Source organism: Pelodiscus sinensis, chromosome 2 (genome assembly GCF_052426305.1).
Source record: "Pelodiscus sinensis isolate ZL-2025 chromosome 2, ASM5242630v1, whole genome shotgun sequence".
Taxonomy (NCBI): domain Eukaryota; kingdom Metazoa; phylum Chordata; order Testudines; family Trionychidae; genus Pelodiscus; species Pelodiscus sinensis.
In genome coordinates this window covers 244,993,286-245,020,270 of record NC_143053.1, presented here as the reverse complement: position 1 = coordinate 245,020,270, position 26,985 = coordinate 244,993,286, and the positions used below count along the sequence as shown (strand labels likewise).

The 26,985-nt window shown below is 44.2% G+C and overlaps 1 protein-coding gene across 3 annotated transcripts in view; it reads left to right on the top strand.

The window, feature by feature from the left end:
• DPP6 (dipeptidyl peptidase like 6) overlaps nt 1-26,985 on the top strand; it is a 771,331-nt gene that overhangs the window by 548,238 nt on the left and 196,108 nt on the right. For all 3 annotated transcript variants that reach the window (XM_006129324.4, XM_075922771.2, XM_006129323.5), the window contains exon 6: nt 18,648-18,700. In XM_006129324.4, the coding sequence (XP_006129386.1) occupies nt 18,648-18,700 (53 nt within the window). The remainder of the gene's footprint in view (nt 1-18,647; nt 18,701-26,985) is intronic.

Below are 26,985 nucleotides of genomic sequence, written 5' to 3'. Positions count from 1 at the left end.
TGGCCGTACTGATTTTGCCGGGCCACTGAGTCTGCAGCCCTGGTCTTGCTGCTGGGTGGCAGGCAGCCCCAATCATGCTGCCATTGCCACCTGGCCTGCTGTGGACCCATTGCCTCCCAGGCTGATACGGCCTGGCCAGGCTTACAGGCTTGGGCTGCTGTGGTCCCAGCCCTGCTGCCAGATGACAGACAGCTGGAATGCTCACCGACTCGCAGGGTTGCAGCAGGCTCCCAGCTGCTGGCCCTCCTGCCCCGGGGCGCTCTTATCCAGGAACATCCGTGGTCATGCCGGAACATGGATGTTGCCAAACAAGAGAAGCCTGGATTTGGGAGGTGGAACCTATATAACATCAGCTTAGAAAGACTGATGAAGAAAACGTAAAACAAGGAAGAGCTGCATCATGTATTCCATAATATTTAATGTTGCATTCATCAGGACAGCTGGCTTGCCCTTACTATACAAAGTTCTTGCAAATAAATCCCTGACAAATTTCAGGGTATATAAAAAAATCTGAGAGAGACATTTTTTATTCCCAAATTTAGTGCTTTCAATTAAGTAACTTCTGCATGTCCAATCTTTACCATGTGGCATGCAAGGGGAAAACATGCTCCTTTTTCTTCAGAAAGAAATTGTAGAAGAGTGGGGTTTTTTCAATATCATTTGCTACATTTGGAGTCAGGGGGTTGGCTGGAAAGAGTGAGCAGGGAGAGGAAGGGAAGAGAAGAGGCAGACAGTGGGGAGTGGATGGGGCCTGGGAACATTGGGGGTGGGGCATGAACAGAATAGGGGTGGAGTATGGGCAGGGGCCACAGGCAAGGGAGCAGCAACTTCACCAGCTGCCTATGTTGATGGCAAACAGGAATTCAGCAGAGAACTGAACGGAAATACAATTTTCTTATATCTGTCTAAGAGCAAAGTGAAACCCTCATGGAAGAATCTTCTAGACCAGGGCTACTCAACTTTGGAAACCCTGGGGGCCAGAGTGATACTCACAACATGTGCCCAGGGCTGCAACTTAAGTGTGGTTGCATATACATGCAAATATATATGGAATATATGCAAATATCTTCTTTCACACTGATGGGCATGAATACAAAGATGAAGGCAAGACTATGCAACACACAGGCCCCATTTAAGTCAGTTCTGCTGATATTAACAAAATGTAATACCCGATTTCCACCCATATGACAGCACTATTAATGAGCAATGACAGTCTAGGAATTTAACTACTAAATCTCATATCAATAGAAGACCATTATATTGACTTGCCATTGTGAAGCGTGTTGCCAGTGGAGGCTATGTTCAAAGGTCCTGTGATGAGTCCCGCGTAAACCCAAACCTCACCGCAGACCACAAACAAATGGGCCCCGGGCCACGTATTGAGTAGCCCTTTTCTAGACTGTAATAGGGATGAAATAAATATAGTTTTATACAATGACTCTGAAAGCCTATAAAACTTAATAGAAAATTATATCCCTTCTATTATGGTAGGGGTGGTTAAAGCTTCCTTATTGCAACAGAGTTTCAGTTTTAAGTCCAGTTTTGTCTCCCTTCTTTCCTCTAAAATACATACTCGTTATCTGGGTCTGGAAATTGATAGGTACAAGTGATTGTGTTTGTTTAAAAATTCTATTGACAGAAAAACTTTGAGACTGGAACTCAAAACAGGAAAGACAAGACTAGGCAAAAGACATTAGAGAGGCAAAATTTGAGAGCTGTAAAGTGAAATTCTTTCTTTTTGCTGGGCACTGCAGATATGGAGGATATTTTGGTGTTGCAGCTGGAAGTGAGCCATCCGATCCTGATAGACAGACTCACACTAGCTGGAGTCAAGCTAGCATAATAGTTTAAACCTTTTTTTTCTGATCTCTGCCAACTTTTTTCTCCCATAACTGAAATCAGAAAAATATATTTAATGCCCTCCTCTAGTACACTAAATTTTGCTACATAAAAACCCTCAGTTAAATGCAGGTGCTCAGAGTGCACAGAATTCCAGTCTTAATGACAGAAATGTACTCCCTTTTATTTGAGTTATTTGACTAATTCCAGAGAATGTGTTGCTCTGTATTTACCTTGAGCAAGTCTCTTTAATCTTAGTAGCTGCCTGAAGACCTGTGTCTTGATTGGAGATAGTGTTAAAACCAGTAATTAATGCTCCTCCTTGGGCAGCTAATGTTCCAGTTTTGGAAATAGGATTTCTTTCTTTTTTTTCTTTCCATTCTCTCATTGCAAAGGGCCTTATCTTGAGAAAATTAAAGGGTTTCCTCATATAAAAATGTGCTACAACACAGTGGAGCCTGAGTCATCAGCCTTAATATGTTTTTATGTGAAAGAACCCCTGCCTACCTATTCTGCTGATGGTACCGCTGCTATGGGGGGTAAATCATGCAGGGATTATTAAGCCAGCAGGCTCTTAATATGATTAAAAAGCTGAAGTGCAGTAGAGAGACTTGCTCTTACTACATTTAAAAGGCAGAGCTGCAGCAGGATTAGCTCCCGGGTCTAGGAGCTAACCCTGCTGCAACTCCCCCACTTACTGACTAATCAACAGAAAATCCATCGACTAGTCAATTAGTTGATTAAACTAAATTTAACATCCCTAATGTCACAAGCATGACATACAAGAGGGGCAGAATGCCCAGAGTCTAGGGTACCATCTTCACATTTTCAGCTGTTTTGTCCCAATTTTGCCATGGAAATGCATTGCTTTCTTTCATCTGTATTAGACCCACCCATGCTAGTGTCTCTCAGGCTATACCTCAGAGGCAGCTGATCTCTTTTGAAATTGACATACTTTCTTATTACTCACGCAGGGTATGTCTACACTACAATGTTAGTTTGAACTAACGGACGTTAGTTCGAACTAACATTCATAGGCGCTACACTAGCGCTCCGCTAGTTCGAATTTAAATCGAACTAGCGGAGCGCTTAGTTCGAACTAGGAAAACCTCATTTTACGAGGATTAAGCCTAGTTCGAATTTACTAGTTTGAATTAAGGGGTGTGTAGCCCCTTAATTCGAACTAGTGGGAGGCTAGCCCTCCCCAGGTTTCCCTGGTGGCCACTCTGGCCAACACCAGGGAAACTCGTCTGCCCCCCTCCCGGCCCCGGACCCCTTAAAGGGTCACGGTCTGGCTACGGTGCCCGTGCCAGGTGCAAGCCTGCCAGCACCCAGCCAGCAGACCCTGCACCTGGCACGGCACAGAGCCACCCACCCGATGTCCCCCAGCCCACCCCCTCTTCCCGGGACCAGGCTGGCGGCTCCCGGGAGCTTGCCCGGGACCGCAAGAGGCGGGCACCTTCCTGGGCTAGTGCAGACATCGTGGACCTTGTCCACGATCTCCGCACTAGGCACAGGAAAGTGGCCATCTAGGGCAGGAGAGCTGCCAGCCTGGCCACCCAGGAGCAGGTGTGCATGAAAATCAAGGGGGTCCACTGAGACCCCCGACCCTGAGCCCTGAGCTTACAATGGCCGTCCTGGGTCAGACCAAAGGTCCATCTAGCCCAGTAGCCTGTCTGTCGACAGCGGCCAACCCTATGGACCCTGGAGGGGATGGACCGAAGACAGTGACCAAGCCATTTGTCTCGTGCCATCCCCTCTCCAGCCTTACACAAACTTTGGGCAGGGACACCACTCCTACCCCCTGGCTAAGACTACTCCATGGACCCAACCTCCATGACTTGATCTCACTTCCCTTTAAACTCTGTTCTAGTTGTAGCCTTCACAGCCTCTTGCAGCAAGGAGTTCCACAGGTTAACTCTTTGCTTTGTGAAGAACAACTGTCTCTTACTAGTTTGAAGCCTGCTACCCATTCCTTTCCTTTGGTGTCCTCTAGTCCTTCTTAATGGGAATTCATGAAGAACTTTTCTGAATGCACCCTCTCCACCCAACCCCTGCTTTTAGAGACCTCCATCCTGTCCCCGCTCCATCTCCTCTTTTCTAAGCTGAACAGTCCCAGTCTCTGTAGCCTCTCTTCATATAGGACCTGTTCCCAACCCCTGATCATGTTAGTTGCCCTCCCCTCTCCCAGCCTTTCTCTTCCCCTCTCCCACCTCCTTTTCCCAGTCTCCCCCAGTTTTGTTCAATAAAGACAGAGTCAATGTTGGAAGAAACGTTATCTTTATTTTGTATATCAGGAAGGGGGGCTAGGGAAGGGTAAGTGGAAGGAGGTGAGGGAGGAATGGGGTACGAGCCCCCGATGGGGAGGACTGGGCTGGCTCTGCAGGCTTCTGGGGGTGGAAGCTCTCCTGCAGCCCCCCAATTGCCCCCTCTCCCCAGATGGCAGCCTGCAGCAAGTGCAGCCGGTCTGATGGCCGAGTGCTGTGATGTGCCCAGTGTGGGCACTCCGGGCACTCCAAGCCAGGACTGGTTTTCAAGCGGGGCACCCCTGAGAACTGTCTGTCCGGGGTGGGGGTCGAGTCCCTTTAAGCGCAGCCCTCGGCTAGCCTGAGACAGCATCTCCATGCTCTAAGTCCTCCTCTGATGCCCTGCCGGCACTGCTTCCAGCCATCCTTAAGGCCTGTTCAGGGTCCACTCAATGTGGACATGCTAGTTCGAATTAGCAAAACGCTAATTCGAACTAGTTTTTAGTTCTAGACACGTTAGTTCGAATTAGCTTAGTTCGAATTAACTAATTCCAACTAAGTTAGTTCGAACTAACTCTGTAGTGTAGACGTACCCGCAGGGTATGTCTACACTGCAAAGTTAATTCGAAATAACAGCTATTATCTCGAATTAACTTTAATAGTGTCTATACATGCAAACACTATTTCAAAATTAATTTGAAATAGCGGAGCACTTAATTCAAATTTGGTTAACCTCATTCTACAAGGAGTAACGCCAAATTCAAAATAGCTATTTCGAATTAAGTGCTGTGTAGACACTTAATTCGAAATAGGGGGCCTCCAGCCCTTCCCAGGGAGCCCTGGTGGCCACTCTGGGCACAACCAGGAAAACTTACTCTCCTCTCCCCCAGCCCCAGAGCCAAGAAAGGGGTAGACCCTGGCCACAGTGCCTGTGCCAGCTCCTAGCCTGCCAGCCCAGAGCCAGAAGTGGCCACGGGGCCCCTGACCCATTGTCCCCAAAACATGAGCCAGCAAGCCACTGTCAGCCAGCATGGACCTTATTCAGGTTTGGGGGGATGCCCGCAATGTCCATGATCTCCACACTAGACAGAGGAATGAGGCTGTCTATGGCAGGATAGCTGCCATCCTGGCCACCAAAGGCCACATGCAAACCCAGGAGCAGGTTTGCATGACAATCAAGTTGGTCCGGCGAGACTCCCAACCCTGGGTCCTGAGCTTCCGCTTGCTGTTCTTCCCCTTGCTTCCCCCTTCCAGCTCCCTCCTCCCAGGTTTCCCCCTCCCCTCTCCCAACTTCTCTCTTTCCCTCTCCCACCTCCTTTTCCCAGTCTCCCCAGAGGTTCACCCCCTACCCCAGTTTTGTTCAATAAACCCAGTTTCTATTTTTGAACATGCATGTCTTTTGTTTGACATCAGGAAGGGGGGACCTAGGGAGGGGTAAGTGGAAGGCCGTGAGGGAGGAATGGGGCACAAGCCCCCGGTTGGGGAGGACCAGAGTGACTCTGAGGCCTCCTCGGGGCGGACACTCTCCCGCAGGGCCTCCTGGATCCAGACAGCCCCCGATGGCCCTCCCGGATGGCAGCCTGCAGCAAGTGCAGCTCGGCTAGTGGCAACGACCCCATGAGATGCACACTCCATGTGGCCGAGTGCTGTGGTGTCCAGAATGCAGGCACTCAGGGCACTCCAAGACAGGACTGCTTTGCTTTGCTGTCCCACATTGAGGTAGACAAGCAAGCGGGGAACCCTGAGAACTGTCTGTCCAGGGTGGAGATAGGGTCCCTTTAAGCATGGAGCTCAGTTTGCCTCAGGCAGCAGCCCCACACACTAAGTCCTAACCTGATACCTTGCTGGCACTGGTTCCGGCCAGCCTTAACTTCCGTTCAGGGTCCACTCAGTGTGGACGCGCTATTGTGAAATAGCAAAACACTATTTTGAAATAGTTTTTGTGTATAGATGCATTATTTTGAATTAGCTTAATTGAAATTAACTATTTCGAATTAAGTTAACTCAAATTAACGCTGTAGTGTAGACGTACCCTCACTGAGTCCCAGGCCAAGGTTACCCTGGTCATACATCTTCATGCCCGTCTCTTCAGTCTCCCTACATGTCTCCCATACAACTGTCTAGCCATGACTCTTTAAAACCTTTCCCCTCATCTTACTCTCTCCTGTTCTGAATTCTAGTCTCATAGACGTCTAGTTGTGTGACGTCTGGGCTGTCAGCTGGCAGCACGCTCCGCGGCTTGGCTCTGCTTTGCCCCCCCCCCCATTCCCCTGGTCTGCAGACCAGGAGGGGGGGGGAGCAAAGCAGAGCAAAGCCGCGGAGCACGCGGGCAGCGGACAGCCACGGCGCATCTGGGCTGTCCCGCTGCCCCCGTGCTCTGTGGCTTTGCTCCAGACACCTGTGGTACAGCAGCTGGGGCGCTGCCAGTTGGTCCCGTAGCGCCGCTCTGGGCGCTACTGGACCAACCGAGCAGCACCCCAGCTGTTCTGCCCCAGGCTCCTGATTCAGCCACTGCTGGTCAGATTCAGCAGCGGCTGAATCAGGACGCCTGGGGCAGAGGAGCTTGGGTGCTGCTGGGTTGGTCCAGTAGCGCCGAGGAGCGGCGGCGCTACTGGACCAACCCAGCAGCACCCCAGCTGCTCTGCCCCAGGCATCCCCAAGTCAGCCGCTGCTGAAACTGACCAGTGGCTGACTACAGGAAGCCCCTGCCCCGGGCTTCCTGGAATCAGCCACTGATCAGTTTCAGCAGCAGCTGACTTGGGGATGCCTGGGGTTCTTAAGTTGAATCTGTATGTAAGTCAGAACTGGCGTCCAGATTCAGCCGCTGTTGAAACTGATCAGTTTCAGCAGCGGCTGAATCTGGACGCCAGTTCCGACTTACATACAGATTCAACTTAAGAACAAACCTACAGTCCCTATCTTGTACGTAACCCGGGGACTGCCTGTAATATCAACACAGTGGAGGACAATGTTTACTTTCCATCTTCTTCGTTTCCATGCTGACAGAAATTAGTGTCAATGCCTTTCATTTAGAAGATAAAACACAAATTAGCACAGGGGTTTTTTTTGTTTTTGTTTTCATTTTTTGCTAGTTTGTTTATGTCACTAATTTCTTGTATTCTTCCTCTGAGACAGCATCTAGATATTGGCATTTCAGTTTGCACTTTTAATTCTCTATCAAGATTGGTTCTTCCTGCTTGATTCTACAGTGATGGCCTAAACCTGTTCTGTATATCATGAATATATTTAAGGTGCTTCATAGAAAAAAGCCAAGAAATAGACTGATATTATGTAACTGTGAATTATTTGCCCATCTCTAGTCATACTATAAAATGATAAAATGGTCAGGCAGCCCCAATCATGCTGCCACCATCACCTGGCCTGCTGCAAAAAAATGGTTGGGTGCCTTAACTGTGCATTTCTTACTTTGACATGTTTGTATTTATTTTGCCTTTAATTTTCTGATAGGTCTCTAGTATACCTGGTATACACGAGGGCTTTATTTCAAAATAACCCCTCTTAGGTCAAATTTATAAGCAGAAAGTCCACACTACCAAGCCCGTTATTTCAAAATAAGGGGCCACTTAATTCAAAATTTGTACTCCTGCTTTTCTCGGGTAATAATGCTAATTTTGAAATAGTTATTTCAAAATAGTGTTAGTGTGGACGCTCCGGTGCTGCTATTTTGAAAGAATGACTGCCCAGAGTAATTCATACTAATTATTCCCCAGTGCTTCCTGGGGCTCTAAGCTGAGCATGTGCATCCACATTAATGGAGCCTGTGTTGGACTAATTTCGAGGCTTCCCTGTAGTGGAGACACACTATTTCGATTTTGCAAAATCGGGAGTTAAGTCAAGTTTAGTTATTTCAGAATAGTTCCCTAGTATTGACATGGCCACAGTCTTAACTGCATATTAATGTTGGTGTGTGTGGGGGGGCAATAATTAAGTCTGGTAGAATAATAAGATCAAGCAAGAGTTCTGTAATGCGTTATCCTGTTCGGAACTTTATAACACACAGAGACACTACACCTGGAAAATCTATGCCTGGTTTTACACTGAGCCTATTGCATACCAGTTCAGGGCTTTGGGAGTTTAGTCAGTGCCATCTGAATGCTTAAACATGTATAAAAAGGTTATGAACAATAAATGCTCATTGCTTATGCACTTCACTCTCAGTTCTCAGTAATTTGATTGCAGCTGCTCCTCAGTAACCTGGAATATAAACAGTACACAGCACAAATGGAGGCAGGAAATTCTAAGAGTATTTTGAAGCTGCCCTTATTTATTTACCAATAAAAATTAAACAGCATTTCTCTAAGTCACTCAGTCATTGCTAGCCATTACTATTTCCAGTAGTGCCAATTTTGTGATGAGAAGAGGCCAGGTAGCTCAGAAGCAAAAGGTTTTTGTATTGCTTGGCGGGTCTACTCTGTATTCGAATAGAACAGCAGTTGGCAGATTGGATTAACATTCTCCTGGGGGCTGGATCTGGCACTCAAGCTGTATGTTTAATACCTGTAGATTGTATTGATTCCATACTGCATTTGTAAAGAAGTGCATCCACTTTACTTCAGCTGCATCCACTTTACTAACTGGGCATGGCACTAGCTGGTTATGCTCTAGATAGTTCAATTTGTACAATATTAGCATCACTATCTTACAGTACAACAGTCTATCCACATTACTTTGGCTAAAATACTTTGTTTTACTGGTTAGCACTTTACATACTGGAGATGAGGCTGTCAGCTAATGGGATAGCTGGTTCAGAGGCATTTGATTTTGGAGCTGAGGAAGCAGGTTCCTCATCCCAGCATGCTCTGTGTGTGATTGTGTGTGGGATTTGCATAGTGAGTTTGTCAGTTGCCTGCAGCATGTTGATTTATTACAACAGGCTTGTGTTCTAGCCACAAAAGCCTACAATTTATCAGGATTAAATGACCCTATTGCACAAATGTGTTTTCACTTCATGATTCCACATCACCTTGGAAGTGTTCGTGCTCCAAGGGACCACGCCGAGAGTGTAGCTAGCAGAGGAGAGCTGGCCATTCCTGGAATAGGTTAGTCAAGTAGCTTCAAGACCCCCCAGCTGGTTGTGTGACAAGAAGGAGCCACCTGTCTCCACTGTCCATGCTCTAGGGATGAGCTCACAAAAGTGAGGGCTGTTTTAGGCTAATGTTGTAGTGTTCCAGTGCTATGTCATATAGACCCAGATGGTTTCATCTAAGTCTTAGGCTCTAAGACTAAGTGGACCCCCCATACCAACCCCTCTCAAAAATAAGAAAAAGCCCTGTGCAGGCCTTTGTACAGACTCTTCCTGCTGTTCCACCTCTTCTTCCTCAGAGGCTGTATATAGCAAAGATGTTCTCCTTTGCCCTCAGGTAACAACTGCCCCTTCCTGTGGTATGGCCTAGCCTCCTGAGCCAGCTCAGTCTAAGGGCTTTCCCATGCAGGGGTAGTCCAAATAGAAAGTGAAAGGGGTCAATCTGATCCAGTATTTATATAAAATGGGATGCTTCCTTCTCAGATTGTCCCTTCAGCAGGTTCTCTCTTCCCTCTGGGAGGGGCCTTGGGGCAATTGTTTAGAGAGAGTTTCTGCCTTCTCTCAGCCTCTCTCTCTCCTGGAGTTGCTGGTAGCAGGTCTTCTCTCTTCCCTTTTCTGATCCCAAACGAGCTGTTCCCCTGCTTTTTATCTCCTTCTATAGTTGGCATATTTGCTATAGGTGAGCCCAGAGTATTTCCTTTGCTCCTTGTTGCTCAGTGTGGTGGTCACACGCCCTTGTCACAGGTGCAGAGAAAAACAGAAATCATCTGTCATAGAAGGAAAGGTGGCACATCAGAGAGGCACCATGATAAATGGGAGCGGTTAGAGAGGTGGATAGAAAGCCTCTAATTACTTAAAATTATCCTTTGGCTCTCTTCCTGCAAATAGCAGAGTTTCAGTGAGCTGAGGACACAGGTATATTTGCATGGAGTCCACATTTCTGGAATGCACTGACTGGAGAAGGCACAGAGATTTACTCAGTTGAATTGGATTCTGCAGGAAACAAGGTTCTTGTTGGAACTCTTTCTTTAGCCATAAAATGGTGATGGTGTTTTGAGCTGGCAATACTGATCTGTGATGAGGGCGTTACCACAACTTATCATCATCTAGAGAAGCTCAGAGTGATCTACCAAGCAGTAGGAAATGCCTCAACTGGAGGTTGCTCTTAGTGTTATAAGTCTTTCATATGTAAAAGCATGAAGAACAAAGTGTAATTGCATTTTATGTGTTCCAAAAGGTTAAAAGTTTAACAGAACACTGCCATGGGATTGCCATGGTTACAGTGTCCAGTTTACAAAACTGGATCTTTCTATCCTATGACAGACCATACAGTAGACAGTACAAAAATAGGACTTTGTTTACAACGTTTGGTTAGAAAAAGCAGAAAGAAACATGCTCCAGATTATGCACTGACTAGTCTCAGCTCATACAGTCCCATTAAAATCAGTGGGCTCACAGGTTGGCTTAGAATATAATTAATCCTACAGTGAAAAGTTACCCTTTTGTGTTGTATAAAAATACAGAACTCTTACCCAGAGGGGTGCACTGATTTGTTCCAGTTCTTTAAAGAATTTAATGAACTGGAAATGTGATGATTTTTTTCAATCTGACAATTAGTCTCCAGTGCAGGAAGATTTCAGTCACTAGGAAGTAACAATCCAATATTACTTCTTAATTGATTGACTCAAGATAATAGAAAAGTAAACTGGTTGTTATTGTGGGTCATATGTTTTAGCATGAATAATGCATGTTATATGGACGTAGTCTTAATAATGTGTAACAGAGAATTGCAGCTTACCACTAACACCTAGGGTATGTCTACACTACCACACTAGATCGAACTAGGGTGGTAATGTAGTCAACCGGAGTTGCAAATGAAGCCCGGGATTTGAATTTCCCGGGCCTCATTTGCATGTTGCCGGGCACCGCCATTTTTAAATGTCCGCTAGTTCGGACTCCGTGCCCCGCGGCTACACGCGGCACGAACTAGGCTACATGCGGAACGAGGAGTAACGGTAGTTCGGAATAGGAAGCCTAGTCTGAACTACCTAGTTCGTGCCGCGTGTAGCCGCGGGGCACAGAGTCCGAACTAGCAGACATTTAAAAATGGTTCAAATCCCGGGCTTCATTTGCAACTCCGGTTGACTACATTACCACTCTAGTTCGAACTAGGGTGGTAGTGTAGACATACCCCTAGATCTTATTTCCTTTCAGAATAGATTTTTCCTGTTGATCCATTTAATTGATTTCAAAGCAGATCCCTTACAACTCCACCTGTTCACTAGTACAGTTTTTTTCCTTCTTGGTACCCATAATTTTTCAGCTTCAGAATATTTCCACAGGCCTAAAGAGCAAAATGTCTCAAGGCATCTTTTATCCTGAGTCTCCCTCATCACAGTGCAGGTTACTGTAGCCATGCTATCAAGTCCACTCTGAAGTGGTATTAATAGTTAACTCTTTTGAAGAGTTATGTGTTTGGTCTGACAGTGGTATATTCATTTCTGCATTGTACAATTGCAGTAAAGATAGGAAAAATGAGGTATATGAACCTTCTGCTGACAAGCCATTTTGTTAGAGGAAATTAATGGAGGATTTGCTCGCAGATCTAGGAGCTCCAATTTCACACACGCCATCTGAGTTTTATTTGTACTGTACTCGTCTCATTGGAGAGGAAAAGGGACAAATGATTATAAGAATCATTTGTGTCTAGTGAGGATTCAGAAAGAATCTCTTCTTTGGGGATACTCTTCATTATTGTTGACAGAAATGTGGCGTTTTTCACATAGAAAAGCACTGATTGGTTCATGGTTAATCACTTAAAAATGTTGAAGATCTTTATTTCCTATTGACAGGCATGATAGCAGGGTGTTTCTGGTGAGTATTTAGAATGTTAACAGTAAATATCAAACTTAAGTCTTTCCATCAATTGACTATTTACAGTGTGATGAGTACCCTGGTATTGTCTCCCAAAGTCCGGTTTTGTTGGTTTAAAATATAGCTCTTCATCTGTCAAGGCCAGATCATGTCTTTTCAAAGAATCAGACTAACAACAAGACGGGAGGCAGAAGATTCACCTCCAAGGCTCTGGTCCTGTAATTAACTCCACATGGTGCCCAAGTCTGCTCCAATTGAGTCAACTTTAAATGACTCCTTCATGTGTATATTAAAATAAATAAATAAATAGCAACAGTACTAATTATGAGAATATCCAGGATGCAGGATCACCAGGGGCGTATCTCAATCTTCATCCACTTAGCAGTTAGGATTCTGGTGGACTATTTGAGAAACTATCTTTGGGAAGATGAGGACTGGGCTGAATCTCAAACTTGAAAATATTTTTCCTTACATTTTGTGTTCTTTGCTTATGGACATCGTTGGAAGAAAACCTTCACTGACCTCATTCATGTCTTCTTTGTGCCAAGTCAGCTCACCAGTTATAAAAAAGTATAAAAAAAGGAAACACCCCGGATAAATGTTGGTTACTGCTGATGCTAGCAAGAAGGGTGTTTACAAAACAATAGAAATCCACATAACAGGTAGAGCGCTATAATATAAAATAAACTCTTCCTTTTCCTGAAGTAAGTGGTAGATCCTTGCTAGTTAACGTCTGTGTTGTTCCAGCCGAGATGTTTGAAAGTAAAAGATTTCCTACCACTCCCCCAACTTCCTTCTAAAATATTTTTCCTTTTGTGAACTGTCAATAAATTGAACTTCTGAGCTCAGTGACCAGTGGTGCAAGAGTAAGATAATTGGTTGCTCTTGGAGGACCCCAGTGAGCTTCAGATTCGGTGAGTTCTCTCCACTTCGATTTTCCTTTTTTAAAGTGTTCCGATTATATTCTTAGTAAGTAATGTTTTCAGTTTAAAGTGACACTTGTGCTTTCATCACTGAGTCTCAAGCTTTTCAGCTTCTGCTCCATATTTTTCTCATGGGCATATATTTGACATGTCCTGGAGCCTTAGTGTCTAAGACACTTTTTGATCCTCGGCTATTCTGCTTCTGTTTTGTTTCTGACTCTTTCCAAGTAGTGATTCATTTTCCTCTGAAATTTGATTACTCTTTCCATCTGTAGAAGCAAATCACTTCCATGGCGGCAGAGATACCAGAAAATAGATCAGTCTTCTATCCTTCACTTCTAATCATTTCCTTTCCAGGGGAGGGGTGCATGGTGTGATCTCTTAATTTTTCTTTCACTTTATCTTCCTCTTTGGGAAATAATTGTATGGTGCCAAATCTAAAATCTTCTACTGACATTTCTAAAGAAATTTAGGAAACTTTTAAAATCAATGATGTTTGGAAAGCAAAGGACCATTTTATTGCCAGATTCTGTCTGGCTGTGTGTGACTGTACTGGATGAAAGGAACAGTGGAAGCACACCTATGTTATTAACAGCTATAAGCTAATCATGAAGCACAAGAGCAGGGGAAGATCAGCTACCTGGGCCAGAGTCTGGAAGAAAAACAGAGTTACATCCTTCTTTTGATGCATGGAGCACTATCAAATGCTGCTGAGACTCTAATGAATTTTGGGGCAGGAGCAAGAGCTATGGGCTGCTCAGTCCAACGCTTCACTTAAACAAGCACTTATTCTTATACCAATGAGTAAATGCAGTCAGACTCATGGCACTACTTATGTACGTAAGCAGCACATGCATAAGTGCCTTGCTGGCCTAGTACTTCCATGGGTTATTATAGATACAATACCATTTTCTTCAGTGCAAGAGGCTGGAAGGTGTTTCCCACACCTTGTATTCCTGTGGCCCTCTCCACTTACTCCTTATTATGGGAGATTAGGAAAGTGACTATTCTGCTCCTGTGTTCTCTTTTGTTTTGCATTCCCAGTATCAGGACCCAGTTCTGTTCTTGAGTGGATGCATGTATAAAATGAGTTCAGGGCATTGTCTCCCCTCTTCTGCTTTCTCTATCACAGAACCTGTGACAGAGAAAGATTACACGATTCACTACCAAGTAAGTCTTTGGCACAGCTTGGTTTAAAACTGATTATTTTAGGGGTTTTTTTTGTTATTCACCTCATTAAACCATGCTGTCCCTCTAAGTCAAAGATTAGCCAATCGAGAGACAGGAGGGTTCTCTCATGTCCATGCTATGAAAGCCCAATACTTATCATCAGAAATTCATATGTTGTTCATTACTTGAGGTATGGAATTGGAACAAATAGAAAATAATTTCAAGAACTAGCCAGCCACAAAGCCTATGTTTTTGATTTCAGGTCACTCTGTCCTATGTTTTGCCCTGTGTGGGACATTTTGGCAGGTAAATAAGAAAATGGCTCCAAACTGCATCAGAAGCAAAAACAATTTGCCATGGAGATATTAAGCAACTCTCCCAGGACTTTGGAATAATTTGGTTCTGATCCTCATACCAAAGAAAGATGTAGCTATTTCATATTGCACCAAAGTGTTCTAGTCTGTCGCTTTTGCATTGCTTTCTGTTTTAGGAATATGCATACATGTGTCATGTAAGCATGCATGGGACAATGGCAGTAACCAGAGCCACTGGGGCCCATAGTCTACTAAGCATAAAAGGTGACATACTATAATTAGGATTTGTTCCTGCAGCCTTCACTCATGTAACTAGTTGTATTGATATCATGGATTCAATGGGATGGCTCACATGAGCAACAGTTCCTGCCACGTGTGAGCTTTGTAAGCAAAGTCCCCATGGGAGACAGCACACCACAGGGAAACCCAATATAACACAAGTGAGTCATGAGACCGAGAGAGATGGATCTCACTATTTAATGAAAGATGATCCTGTGTGCACCTGTAAGGGCTGGTCTCAGACCTGAGCTAGTGTGGGATGATGATCAAATAATAAAAATCCTCCCAGGGAGAACAAACTTGGCCATTTGCTACTCTGCAAGGTTCAGGCTCTGCACTTTCTGCTGCTCCTGTATGCTCCCTCCCACTTGCATTTTTCTCATCCCAGTTTACCCTCTCAACTGCTGTGTCTCCTTGAAAACCCCTTTGCCTCAGACAGTGCTAATTGGTGTAGCATTGCTCCCTCTGCCTGAATCCTATAGTAACCACAGGAAAAAGCACTAGCCAATGCCTTTTCCTGGCTATTTCCCCGCCCGCATCACGTCTTCTCTCCATCTCCTTGGTATGAGCGTGTCAGTGCTCACGCTGGTACTTCAACTATCTTCTGATATGGAGGATGGTCCTCATACAGAGCAGGAGGCAAAATGCCTAAAAACCTGCCTATGTTAAAAGCATGTTCCAGCAGCACCATAAAGAGATATTCTTTCACACAGGGCAAAATATTAATTATGCACCCCTTTTCCTTAGGTTAGCACACGTCGTGCTCTTTACTTTTGCAGCTTATTACTTTTATTTATTGGCTGCGTCTAGACTGGCAAGTTTTTCCGAAAAAGCAGCTGCTTTTGCGGAAAAACTTGCCAGCTGTCTACACTGGCCGCTTGAATTTCTGCAAGAACACTGACTTCCTACTGTCTGAAATCAGTTTTGCACAAAAAAGCCCCGATCGCAAAAATGGCGATCGGGGCTTTTTTGCGCAAAAGCACGTGTAGATGGGCATGGACGCTTTTCCGCAAAAAGTGCTTTTGTGCAAAAACGTACATGCCAATCTAGATGCTCTTTTCTGCAAATGCTTTTAATGGAAAACTTTTCCATTAAAAGCATTTGCGGAAAATCATGCCAGTCTAGACGTAGCCATTGTGTCTTTGTGCCCCTGATTATGATGCACCTAGGGCGAGCACCCTGCTTGACCTACCCTTCTTATGGCCCTGTACTTTATCTGTCTGCTTAATTTTCCCCCTTCCTAGAGGTTTTGTAGGAGTGTTAGTGTTTCCATGGAATTTTAGGATGAACAGTGCTCAGTGTGTTTTTATAGTGTTAAACACAGGTATAAAGGGAATTATTTTGAGGACTCTTTGGTCGGACTTCACATGAAAAATCTTATCGGACATTTCAGAAAAGCTTTCTAGCCCAGCTGTGCCAGGATTTTACTGCATGGCTCCATGCAATGTTTCTCCTTTTTATTTGGGATGTGTTGTTCTCAGTCTTTCCCTTTGGGGAATCATAACAGGTTTATATCTTCTTCGGTAACACTGAAATAAAACCTAGGGGACTATGTTATCTTCAGACTCACATTGCAGCTCTCTAAGTTTAAACTCTATGACCTTTGAGGAGTCCTCTTCAAATTTAATGAAATTAAGGGCTGGAGGACATCATCTCAGATGAGTAGAGGGTTCCTGTTGAGCATAAATAAATGCCATCCTGCAGCAAAATCATTTGCATTCCTGAGCCTTCTCAGGTGTGTAACCATGAGGTAGTTATCTAAGCTACAAGTGATTGTACCTATCTATCAAGTAAATCAGAGACCCAGAAATCTAACACAGGTTAACAGGATGTGATGTTGTGTTGTTCCCCAAGGAGTTTGTGTCTGTAAAGGAATGAATGAATGAATGAATGAATGAATGAATGAATGAATGAATGAAGACAGAAGATGCAGATTGTCACCTGTAACTGATTAGATATTCATCCAATGTCATACCTCCAGCTTTTGGGAGACAGATCCCCCTACACTCTGACAGCTACTTTCCTCTTTTATTCACCAGCTTTCAAGTACTAGCACAAGGCTGCGATCACTAGGAAGGAGTGTCTGCATTAGGAATCCAGGAATCAGTGTGTGTTAAATGTCCTTTTCTCTGCCTGATCCATAGAGGAGGTGTGTCTGTGCAAACCATCCATGTCTGGCTAGCTCATGTTGTAGCAAATTCTTCTATGAGCTTTGAAGACCTCCCATTCAATCCCTACTGGGTTAAGCAAGATGTTGGCCCTCATGCTTTCCTTTTTTAAAAATTTCACAAAGCGTTTCTATTATTATAGTTTGATCTATTTTGTCATTGATATAATGAAACTTACACTTTAGCCCTAACTTATCTGACTTTCTCCCATTAATCAGTGTCTACAGCATGAACAAAACAAGGAACAATGTAAAGAAGAAAGGGAAGGGATGGGAAGCAGCTAAGTAATGCTGTCAGTTTTTAAACTCATTTCTGCGGTTGCTTCTCTACAATTCTATAACAATATCTTGTATTCCATGGCCCTGGCTGTGTCATCACAATCAAGCAAAGCAATAAGTCTGTGTGATGGTCATGTCAAGGCTTCTGTCACCCGTTAGGTTATCTGTAGGGCTGTGGGAAGAGTCAGAAAATTTTGTGCAAGATAATAGGTAACTCTTAGGCTGTGTCTACATTGGCAAGATTTTACGCAAAAGCGGCCGCAAATAAGCCCTCAGGAATAAGCCCTCTTGCGCAGGTGTTCTTGCGCAAGAGGCCAGTGTAGACAGGTAACATTAATTTCTTGCGCAAGAAAGTCCGATGGCTAAAATGGCCATCGGAGCTTTCTTGCGCAAGAGAACATCTACACTGGCACGGATGCTTTTGCGCAAAAGCACGTCTCTTGCGCAAAGCACATGCTAGTGTAGATGCTCTCTTGCGCAAATATTTTAATGCAAATCTCTTGCGTTAAAAATATTTGTGCAAAATCTTGCCAATGTAGATGTAGCCTTAGAGAGAAAACAGTAATGTTGTGTATGGGCTACTTTTCAAGAGTTCCCTCTTTCTCAACATACGACAAAGCTCAAGTGCTTTACAAGCCATGTTGGAGACTAGATAAATTAGAAATTGAAATAACAGTAGTACACTGTATTCCAGATGCCATCAGATGGTATATGGGGGTAAATGTTGACATTTTAATGTGCTTTAAGCAAAAGACCGGAATTTGAAAGCATGGATGCCTAACGTCAGAGACCTAAATCTATATGTACATACCAAAATTAGCAGCCTGACTTTCACAGGTCTTGGGCACCCATTACTCCCATTGAGCAATCAAAAATCCCTTCAGCAAATCAGTTTTCACTTAAAATCAGTCCATAAATCAGTAATAATTTTTCCCTTCTCTAAAGGTCTAATTTGATGGTGTGGAGTGCCCTCACCTCCCAGAAAAGTCAATGAGAGTTGAAGATGCTATTCAGCATCTCTCAGGGTCAAATAGAGCTTAAGTTTGTACTGAGCCCAAAGACAATTAGTTTTCCTCTGATGGTTTCGAAAGGATGTTGCAGCATTCACTGACATTAGTGAGTATTATTCTCTGCTGAAGGAGAAACAAAACAGGGAGTATATTATATTCTTATTGTGTGTAACCATGTAACCTGTCTCCAAGTGACCAAGATGTCCTCATTAATGATTGCTCTATATTTAGCCATTGTTGGGAGCATGTGCCCCTACCTTAATCAAAGACCTGGTAGCCATGGCAACGACACAGAGCATCTGGATGGATACAGTTTGCCAAACATTTTAACAAGGTGTGAGGTGAATATAACACATTGCCATTAGGTGAATTAATTTATTGTTCCTTTCCAGAACAAAGTACAAAGTATTCCTAACAGCTCCCTGGCCAAAAATGCTAGACTTTGCATTGATAAGAGCCCCATTAACATAAATTACATTACTAATATTGTTTTCTTTTGCAGGTTTATCGGCATTCGTATACAGCATATTATGTCCTCAGCAAAATACCTTTTGGGTAAGCTCTAATTCAGTATTCATTTTAAAACACAGACATTTCAAATTCTACCAAGTAAAACAAGATACAACTAATGGCTTGCCTGTAACAATTCTGTGCCACAGTCCAACATTCAGTGCAGCCTCCACTGTACTGTGTGTTGCACAACTGAACACATACCATGGAAGAAGTAAGAGTAGTCCACTTCCTAGAGAGGGCCCAGTTTTCATGTTGTTGGCTGGAAAATAGTGTATTTAGCTAAAAACTGGGAAGTGAACATAAATTGGTGTGTTTTGAAGGCTATACTGGCTGCTAGTCATATGTGCAAATTTTCACCAGCAAAAAAGGAGAGAAACTGCAATATGTCCATGCTTTGCTGTTGTTAATAAAATATGGCAAGTGCAATTCTCAAACTAATGCTCTTTTTTTGCTAAACATTGTATTCATTCACTGGTTTATTAGTTCTATATAGAGTGTCCAAATAGATAATAAGTGTTTTGCATACTTACAAGCCAGCTCCTGCAAGGACTTGCAAGTGTGCTTAATGTTAAGCCCCTGAATAGCTTCATTAAAGTCAATGACACTACTCACCTGTTATCTATCAAAGCACTTAAGCATGTGCTTAAGTTCTACTGACTTCAGTGGGATTTTTTTTTACTTCAATTGAAGTTAAGCATATGCATGAAATTAAGTACAGGTTTAAGTGCTTTAGTGAATCAGCATCCTGTGACCATTTAAGCATGTGCATACATTTTTTCAGCATAAGGACCTAAGGAGACAAACTGGGAGGAGTAGGAGAGATGTTAGATGCCTTTTTGTAAAGTGGTCGATTACAATATTTTATATTACCTTCCTCTACATGAAACCCCACTAAAGTCAGTAAATATTCAATGAATAAGTTGCCAGCACTCACGAGTAAGTGGGTATCACAATGTGGCCCCAAAATTGGTTTTACATTTTTCAATATATTTGTGTATATAACAGGAAAGGAGAAATACAAAGTATTTATAATTATCTCCTGGAGAGCAATTATTATAATATTTTATATAAAAATTCAAGTATGACAGAATTTAGTCACTTCAGCACAATTTTAATGGTATTTAGGTGTGCTCAGTATCATATTTACATGATTTAGGAGCTTATCAAAAGGGATTTAAGTACTTAGCAATATAAATCCCATTGACTCAATGCAGTTTAGATGCTGCATGCATTAGTCCCTTTTGAAAATGTGATTTAGGCTCCTGAATTGGTTAGGTGTTGTGATGGTGAGTGCAGCAACACCTAAGCACCTTTAAAAATCAGGGCCTTCGTTTTCCTGTTAAAGACTGCTCTGATTTTGAGACTTGACAATAAAGACCCTGACTTCATAGCACAATTTAGACCTCAGCTTGACAGACAGACATCATGTTTAGTTTCTTTAAAATACTGGTCATGTTCATATGTGGTGTCAATAAGATATCTTGGTATATTCCCCCACTTAGTTAAAAAGAGTTCACATTGAGAATTTCTTTCACCAATGTCAAATTAACAGCCAGGAAACATTATTATGTTTTCTTTACAGAAATTCAGTATTCTGCACATATTTTTAAAATACCCCAAAATATTAGAAACTTTCTATATTAGCAGTTTAGGAATCCAGTCACTTCTGTACCACCACGGAATCATTCATCGTCCACCCCACCAAATTAGGGATGTGGAAGGTTGACCAGTTAATGGGTAAGGCTTACTAGGTCCAGTTAACCAGTAGGGGCTGGAGCAGCTCCTCGCCTGCTGTGGGCAGGGGCTGCTCCAGCTCTGCAGGACCCACTGTGGACAGGGGCTGCTCTGGCCATGCAGAAGCAGCTCCTGTCTGCGGTGGGCCCATGTGCGCTGAGGGAACAGGCACTCCAGCCATCCAAATGGCCAGAGCAGTCCCTGCCAGTGGTACATCCGGTCCCACCATGGACAGGGGTTGCTCTGGATGGCTGGGGCAGCACCTGTCCACAGGAGCAGCCCCTACGTAAAATTGGGGTGTCGCTCCAGCCCGGCAGTGGCAGGTGAGGAGGCCACTCCCCCCCAGATGGGCTGATGTGCCCCCTTTCCTGGTCAGCCCCCCCACTTAATCGGTTAACTAGTTAAACATTACATTTAACTGGTTAACCAATTAAATGAGATTTTACGTCCCTACATCAAATATACATTGCATATTGCATCTTTTTTGGTTCTGCGATGGAACCGTAGTGTTGGATGAATAATTTTGATTTCATTTTTTCATTCAGTATGAAGTGAAGATTATGAAAGGATTATAGTGTCAGGAGTCACTGAATTATGTCAGAATCCTGTCGGTTTTCCCATAGTATGATGTGTTGGTGGAGCAGGAAGATATTTTAATGGAGAGAATTGGTAGGATTGCTCTGTTTGTTGTTATACAACGTTTTGATTGCATAGTATGGACGGTTTATGTAAGTATATGTAGATCTTGCAAGCTTATATTTTATCCGTATTGTAGAGCAAGTAACAAGTTGTTGGGTTCCCCTCCCCTAGTGGGTCGTGTTGCATGATGTGATAGGGGAATAAGTACATTGTAAATGTATCCCTTGATTAGGGCTACTGAATGGGAATTTATCATCTTCAAGTAGTGTATTTGGAATTTTGCAAATGGTTTAGGGAATTCTACTGGGTACAGTTAACAAGGTAATCCCAGCCAAGTGGGCTGAGAGTGGGCGAGGAAGGATGATGCACAACCCAAAAGCACTGATTTCATTTAGAGAACAGAACTCTCTCATCAGCCAGGGTGGGGATGAGGAAGTGAGGCTGTTGTTCTGGCAGGGATGGGGCATAAACACCCACCAGCTGCCTCAGAGTAGAGTATCTATTTTATTGTATTCCTTTAGATTTGACATTAATGAACAAAGAGCTTGTAAATGCTTTGAGCGCCTTGACAGCAATTAAACTTCCAATAACCACCCAGCAGCTTTAGCACCAATAGTCAAACACATGAATTTCACTAGCTACCAGCCTTAAAATAATCAAGTGGAATAAACCATTTACCTCAGCTTGCAGTCAGTAAAAATGACAAATCTTCTGAAAAGCTGCTCAGCCCCAAATCCTGCCAAAGAAGACCCTCATCTCCTTCCCCCAAAGCCCTTTCAGGTGCAGTGCACCCTACCTCTGCTGCAAAAAGGGACAGTCTGTCTACCCTGTTAGCATGCTGCCAGATGGGGGTTTGGGGCCTGATCACGTTTCCAAGCCAGTGGCCACAGCTTGAGCATAGGTGGCCTCATTAGCTGTGACCCTAGCCCATCTCAATCCTGCTGTTTCTAAATGTGAATTCCACTGAACGTATGCCCTAGCAGCCATGCGCGTGTAAGCTTCCCTCCACTGTCTCACCCACCATCCTTGCCATCAAATCAAACCTTTCATATAGGGAGGAGTAGGTAGTTCAGCCTTCATGCTCATGTAACCCTTGCTGCCTCTGCTGGGCCTTAGTAATAAGAGAGCCAATTAGTGTCACCACTTTTAAAGAACATGACATTAATTTAATTCAATTCTCCCCATAAACTGTATTTTCAAGGGAAATCATGGATTTTTTTGCTGATTTCCTGCGGATCCTGGTTATGTTTGCAACAGAGATGGACCCAAGCCACCATCAATTATATTTGAATTTTCCCTAAGTTCAGGGGCGTTCCAGTTGGGCGTTTGACTTGGGTCCATTTTCAGTTTATAATTGTGAGTGGGTGTATCAACCCTGCACTGGTGCTGAAGGAGTTAACTTGACCCAGCTGGCTGAGAGGGCCCCACCCCCACAATCCTGCTGGGCATGCTCCAACTGGAGGCTGGCTATAAAAGCCTCTGGAGCTTCTCAGTCAGGGCTGACTGCTGCAGGGAAAGGAGGTGCTGTAGGAGTAGGAAGCATAGCTGGACCAAACAGCTGCAACCCGACTCAGAGGGCCTGCAGTAGAAGCCCCCTGACCAGAATGTGAAGACAGGGAGGACTTCTTATAAGAACTGGGTAGGATGGGGAATTGCTCCCCAAGAGCTTGGTGTGCTGCAATAGAATTCCCTGCTGAACTAACAGTGGACTGTGCCACTGCTAACAGGGCCCTGAGCCCGGTGGAGTGGGAGGGCCAGGGTTCTCCTACCCCCCTTCTCAGTTACCCACATGTGAGGGAGCTTTGTTTATTATATATGGACTCTGTGGCCATTGGACTGTACTACCCTGATCCGAGAGGGACTTTATATTGACTCTGAGGCCACTGGGCTGTACTGGATATAAACTCTGAGGCTGCTGGGCTGTCCTGTGCATGAACTCAGGGTAGTACTCTGAGTACAGGGAGATTGTATACTGACTGAGGCCAGTGGACTGTGTTACCCTGAATACAGGGGGACTGTATACCGACTGAGGCCAGTGGACTGTGTTACCCTGAACAAAACAGGGAATGTTTAGACTCTGACTGCCAGGGCCATAGAACCGCTCCCCGAGTTATGACCTCTTCCACTTACAACCATCCGCATTACTACCAAAGCGGTCGTAAATGCAGATCCGAGTTATGAATGGCGATCTGCACTTACGAACAGTGCGGTTGCCATGTAACTCTATGGGATCCGAGTTATGAACACTTCGAGTTACGGACCAAGTGTTCGTAACTCGGGGAGCGGCTGTACTGCCCTGAGCATAGGTTGCAGTACATAGACTTTGTGGCTAATTGGCTACCCTATCTAGAATGGGAGCTTGAGGGGCTGCAGAGGACTTTTGCCACCCTTTCTGGTAGGTGGACAAGGCGCCCTTGACAATAATGTACAATTCAAGTGAAGGCATGAATGAATGGTGTGTAAAAATGTTCCCATCTGCAGCCCTTTCTCCTATTGGTATCTTTGGGGAAGTAAATCAAACTACTTTCATGAATAAAAGAAGCAGGTTTGGGCCCCTGGTGCAGAGTGATAAATGACAGAAGTAAGCAAGCTCCATGGTATCTTATTAAAAGCAGATAATAACCATTTCCTTTCCCTCCCGTTATCTCAACTTTCTTCAGATATTTGTAGATTCAGGATAAAAATCCCTTGTATTTTGCCAAATTTCCCACTGATCTTTAGAAGGTTTTTAGGGCTTTTTTTATGATGAGACTGACTGATGTTCTATAGTTGTTTTTATTTTCAAGAGTGAACAGTTGGGGGATTGTTGGTCTTTTTTTAAGCTGCTCAATCAAATGGGAAACCTGGAACCCACTATCTGTAGTAGGGACATGAACAACTAGTCGAGTAGTCGACTATCTGATAAGCAAATGCTTATCAGACAGTCAACACAGTAGTCGACTAGTCGCTTCTCCCGCTCCCATCGCTATCTATCAGAAAGAGGTAGAAGGGCGGGGGGAAGAGGAGGAGTTGCTTCAAGATGGCAGTGTCACGTGGAGCCTGGGCCCAGACCCTCCACATGGCGTTGCTACTGTGAAACGTTGCATGTGTAACCACCACTAGGCAGATTTGAACCTGGGGCTTCTGAAGCAGAGTATAGGAGCCTCTACCCTCTGAGCTAAAAGCCAGTTGGCTCCCAGCCCATGCTGTAAAGGTCTCTTGATCTTAACTGTTGCTATGGTCTAGGTACCACTTGCATTGCTCAGTAACCACAGTAGTCAAATAGTCAGTGCAATTTGCTGTTGCTACACCTGAAAGGCAAAAGCACTGCAGGGAGTATGGGGCCAGACCCCGTGCTCCCAGTGGCATTTCAAAGCAGCAGTGCTGCACGGAGCCCAGGATAAGCAGGGGACTCTCCTGCTGACCCTGAGCTCCATGTGGCACTGATGCTTTGAAATGCCACGGGGAACCCAGCATCAGGCTCCACACAGTGTTTCAAAGTGGCAGCACCACATGGAGCCTGGGGTCAGCGGGGGAATCCTCAACTGGTCCTGGGCTCCACAGGGCGCTGCTGCTTTGAAATGCTGTGTACAGCTTGGGACTGCCTAGCTGGCCCCAGGATGCATGTGTAACCCACACATCTGGGCTATGTCTACACTCGCGGCTTCTTGCATGAGTAATATGCAAATGAGGCTAAGCGTGGAATATCACCGAGTCTCATTTGCATACCTAATGAGCCACCATTTTTTTCCAGAAGAGGCTCTTGCGCAAGAAAAACCACTTTTTGCGCAAGAAAAACCCTCCTGGGCAATGCTGTTACACCTATTACTTTTCAGGAAGAACAGCATTGCGCAAGAAGGGGCAGTGTAGACGCTCCTTCTTGCACAAGAGCCTCTTCTGAAAAAAATGGTGACTCATTAGGTATGCAAATGAGACTCGGTGATATTCCACGCTTAGCCTCATTTGCATATTACTCATGCAAGAAGCCGCGAGTGTAGACATAGCCCAGATGTGTGGGCTACACATGCATCCTGGGGCCAGCTAGGCAGTCCCAAGCTGTACACAGCATTTCAAAGCAGCAGCGCCCTGTGGAGCCCGGGACCAGTTGAGGATTCCCCTACTGACCCCAGGCTCCATGTGGTGCTGCCACTTTGAAACACTGTGTGGAGCCTGATGCTGGGTTCCCCGTGGCATTTCAAAGCATCAGTGCCACGTGGAGCTCAGGGTCAGCAGGAGAGTCCCCTGCTTATCCTGCGCTCTGTGCAGCACTGCTGCTTTGAAATGCCACTGGGAGCACGGGGTCTGGCCCCATACTCCCTGCAGTGCTTTTGCCTTTCAGGTGTAGCAACAGCAAATTGCACTGACTATTTGATTAGTCAGCTAATCAAAATGTAACATCCCTAATCTATATCCCTGTTTTTTATCTACCAGGTGTCAAAGCAATGAAGCTCATACTGATCTTGGGTGCCATCTAGTGGATTTGTCATTTTTTGTAAAAATTTAGAAGGTGTTTTATCATACACCACTTTGCATCCCACGTTTGTTTTTTCCCTTACTGGTGCTGGGATAGAAATGGTCTTATCTGCCTTTAAAATCGTTTTGCCAAACTTCTAATGCAACATGTTGGCTTCACTTGCCAAACTGTCATTGACAACCTGTTTGTTTGTTTATTATTTGTGTTGCAATACAACTTATGAGCCCCTTTCCTGGATCAGATCCCCATTGCTATATGTGCAGTAGAAATACAGGATAGGAACACAGGCCTATTTGTTAACTTCTGAATGTTCTTTTGTTTACTCCGAGGAGTATGAGTTCTGCTCACTAGTGTTCCTCAGTGTAATCAATCCTTCCCGGGCCCCTAATGCCCAGCCTGCAAACAAATCTTCCACTGAGCTGGGAGATATTTGTGTACTACTTGCTTGACTCTTCCCCTTGAGAATCATGTGCCAAAGTGGTGGTGGTTTTTTTAAATTAAACTACATCGTATGACTTAGTAAGATAGGATAGGAGAATATTTATGCCTACCTCTGTAATTTCCACTCCATGCATCTGACAAAGTGGGATTTTGCTGATGAAATCTTATGCTCATATAAATTTGTTAGTCTTTAATGTGTCATAGGATTCCATATTGTTTTTGTAGATACAGACAAACACAGCTACTCCTCTTGATACTATGCGTTGTTAGGTTGCATTACATATTATTAGTACTTTTGCTGCATGGTTCCTGTTACTGAATTTACAACCAACACAATATTTAGTTGACTGTATGGTGGGTTTTTTCCCCCTTTTCCCACTGGGGCTCTGCACTGGGACCTTACACTTAATAATAAGCTCTTATCAAATGCTTGTCATCCATAGCTCTGAAAGCACTTTACGAAGGTCAGTATCATTAAACCCATTTTATAGATGGAGAAACTGAGGGTGAAGTGACTTGTCTAAGGTCACCCAGTATCAGAATTGAGTCTAGAACCCAGTTCTCTTGAGTGCTCTAGAAGATTGTTTATTTCATGTATCCCTGCCCACTGACTGTAAGGGCATTGGTTACTGGCTGCTTTTTAAAACTGCATGTGGCATTAGGAGGATCACAGCTCTATTCTGGTATGGCAACACCTGTGGAAGAGGTAACATTTGATTGTTCTTTTACCAAGTAACCATATCTTCTGCCTTCACTGTGGTCTAAAAAGCCACCATTTCTGGTTTTGCTTTTTTTTTAAGCCCAGAATAAAATCTAGCATAAAAAGTACATTCTGTCCAACTTCGTGCTGTGCATTCATTCCTGAGCTGATTGTTATCCTTTAGCATTACCGGTAGGAAAAGATTGCCAAACTGAACCCTTGCCACAATTTGTGAGTAACCCTTCCCCAAAAAAACCACCCAGAATTCCTAAATGTACCTATAAAGCTCAGACAAGAGGAGATTTCATAGTGTTTATTTTACATGTGGAGAGGAGGGAATTGTGCATAGCAGCTTCTAGG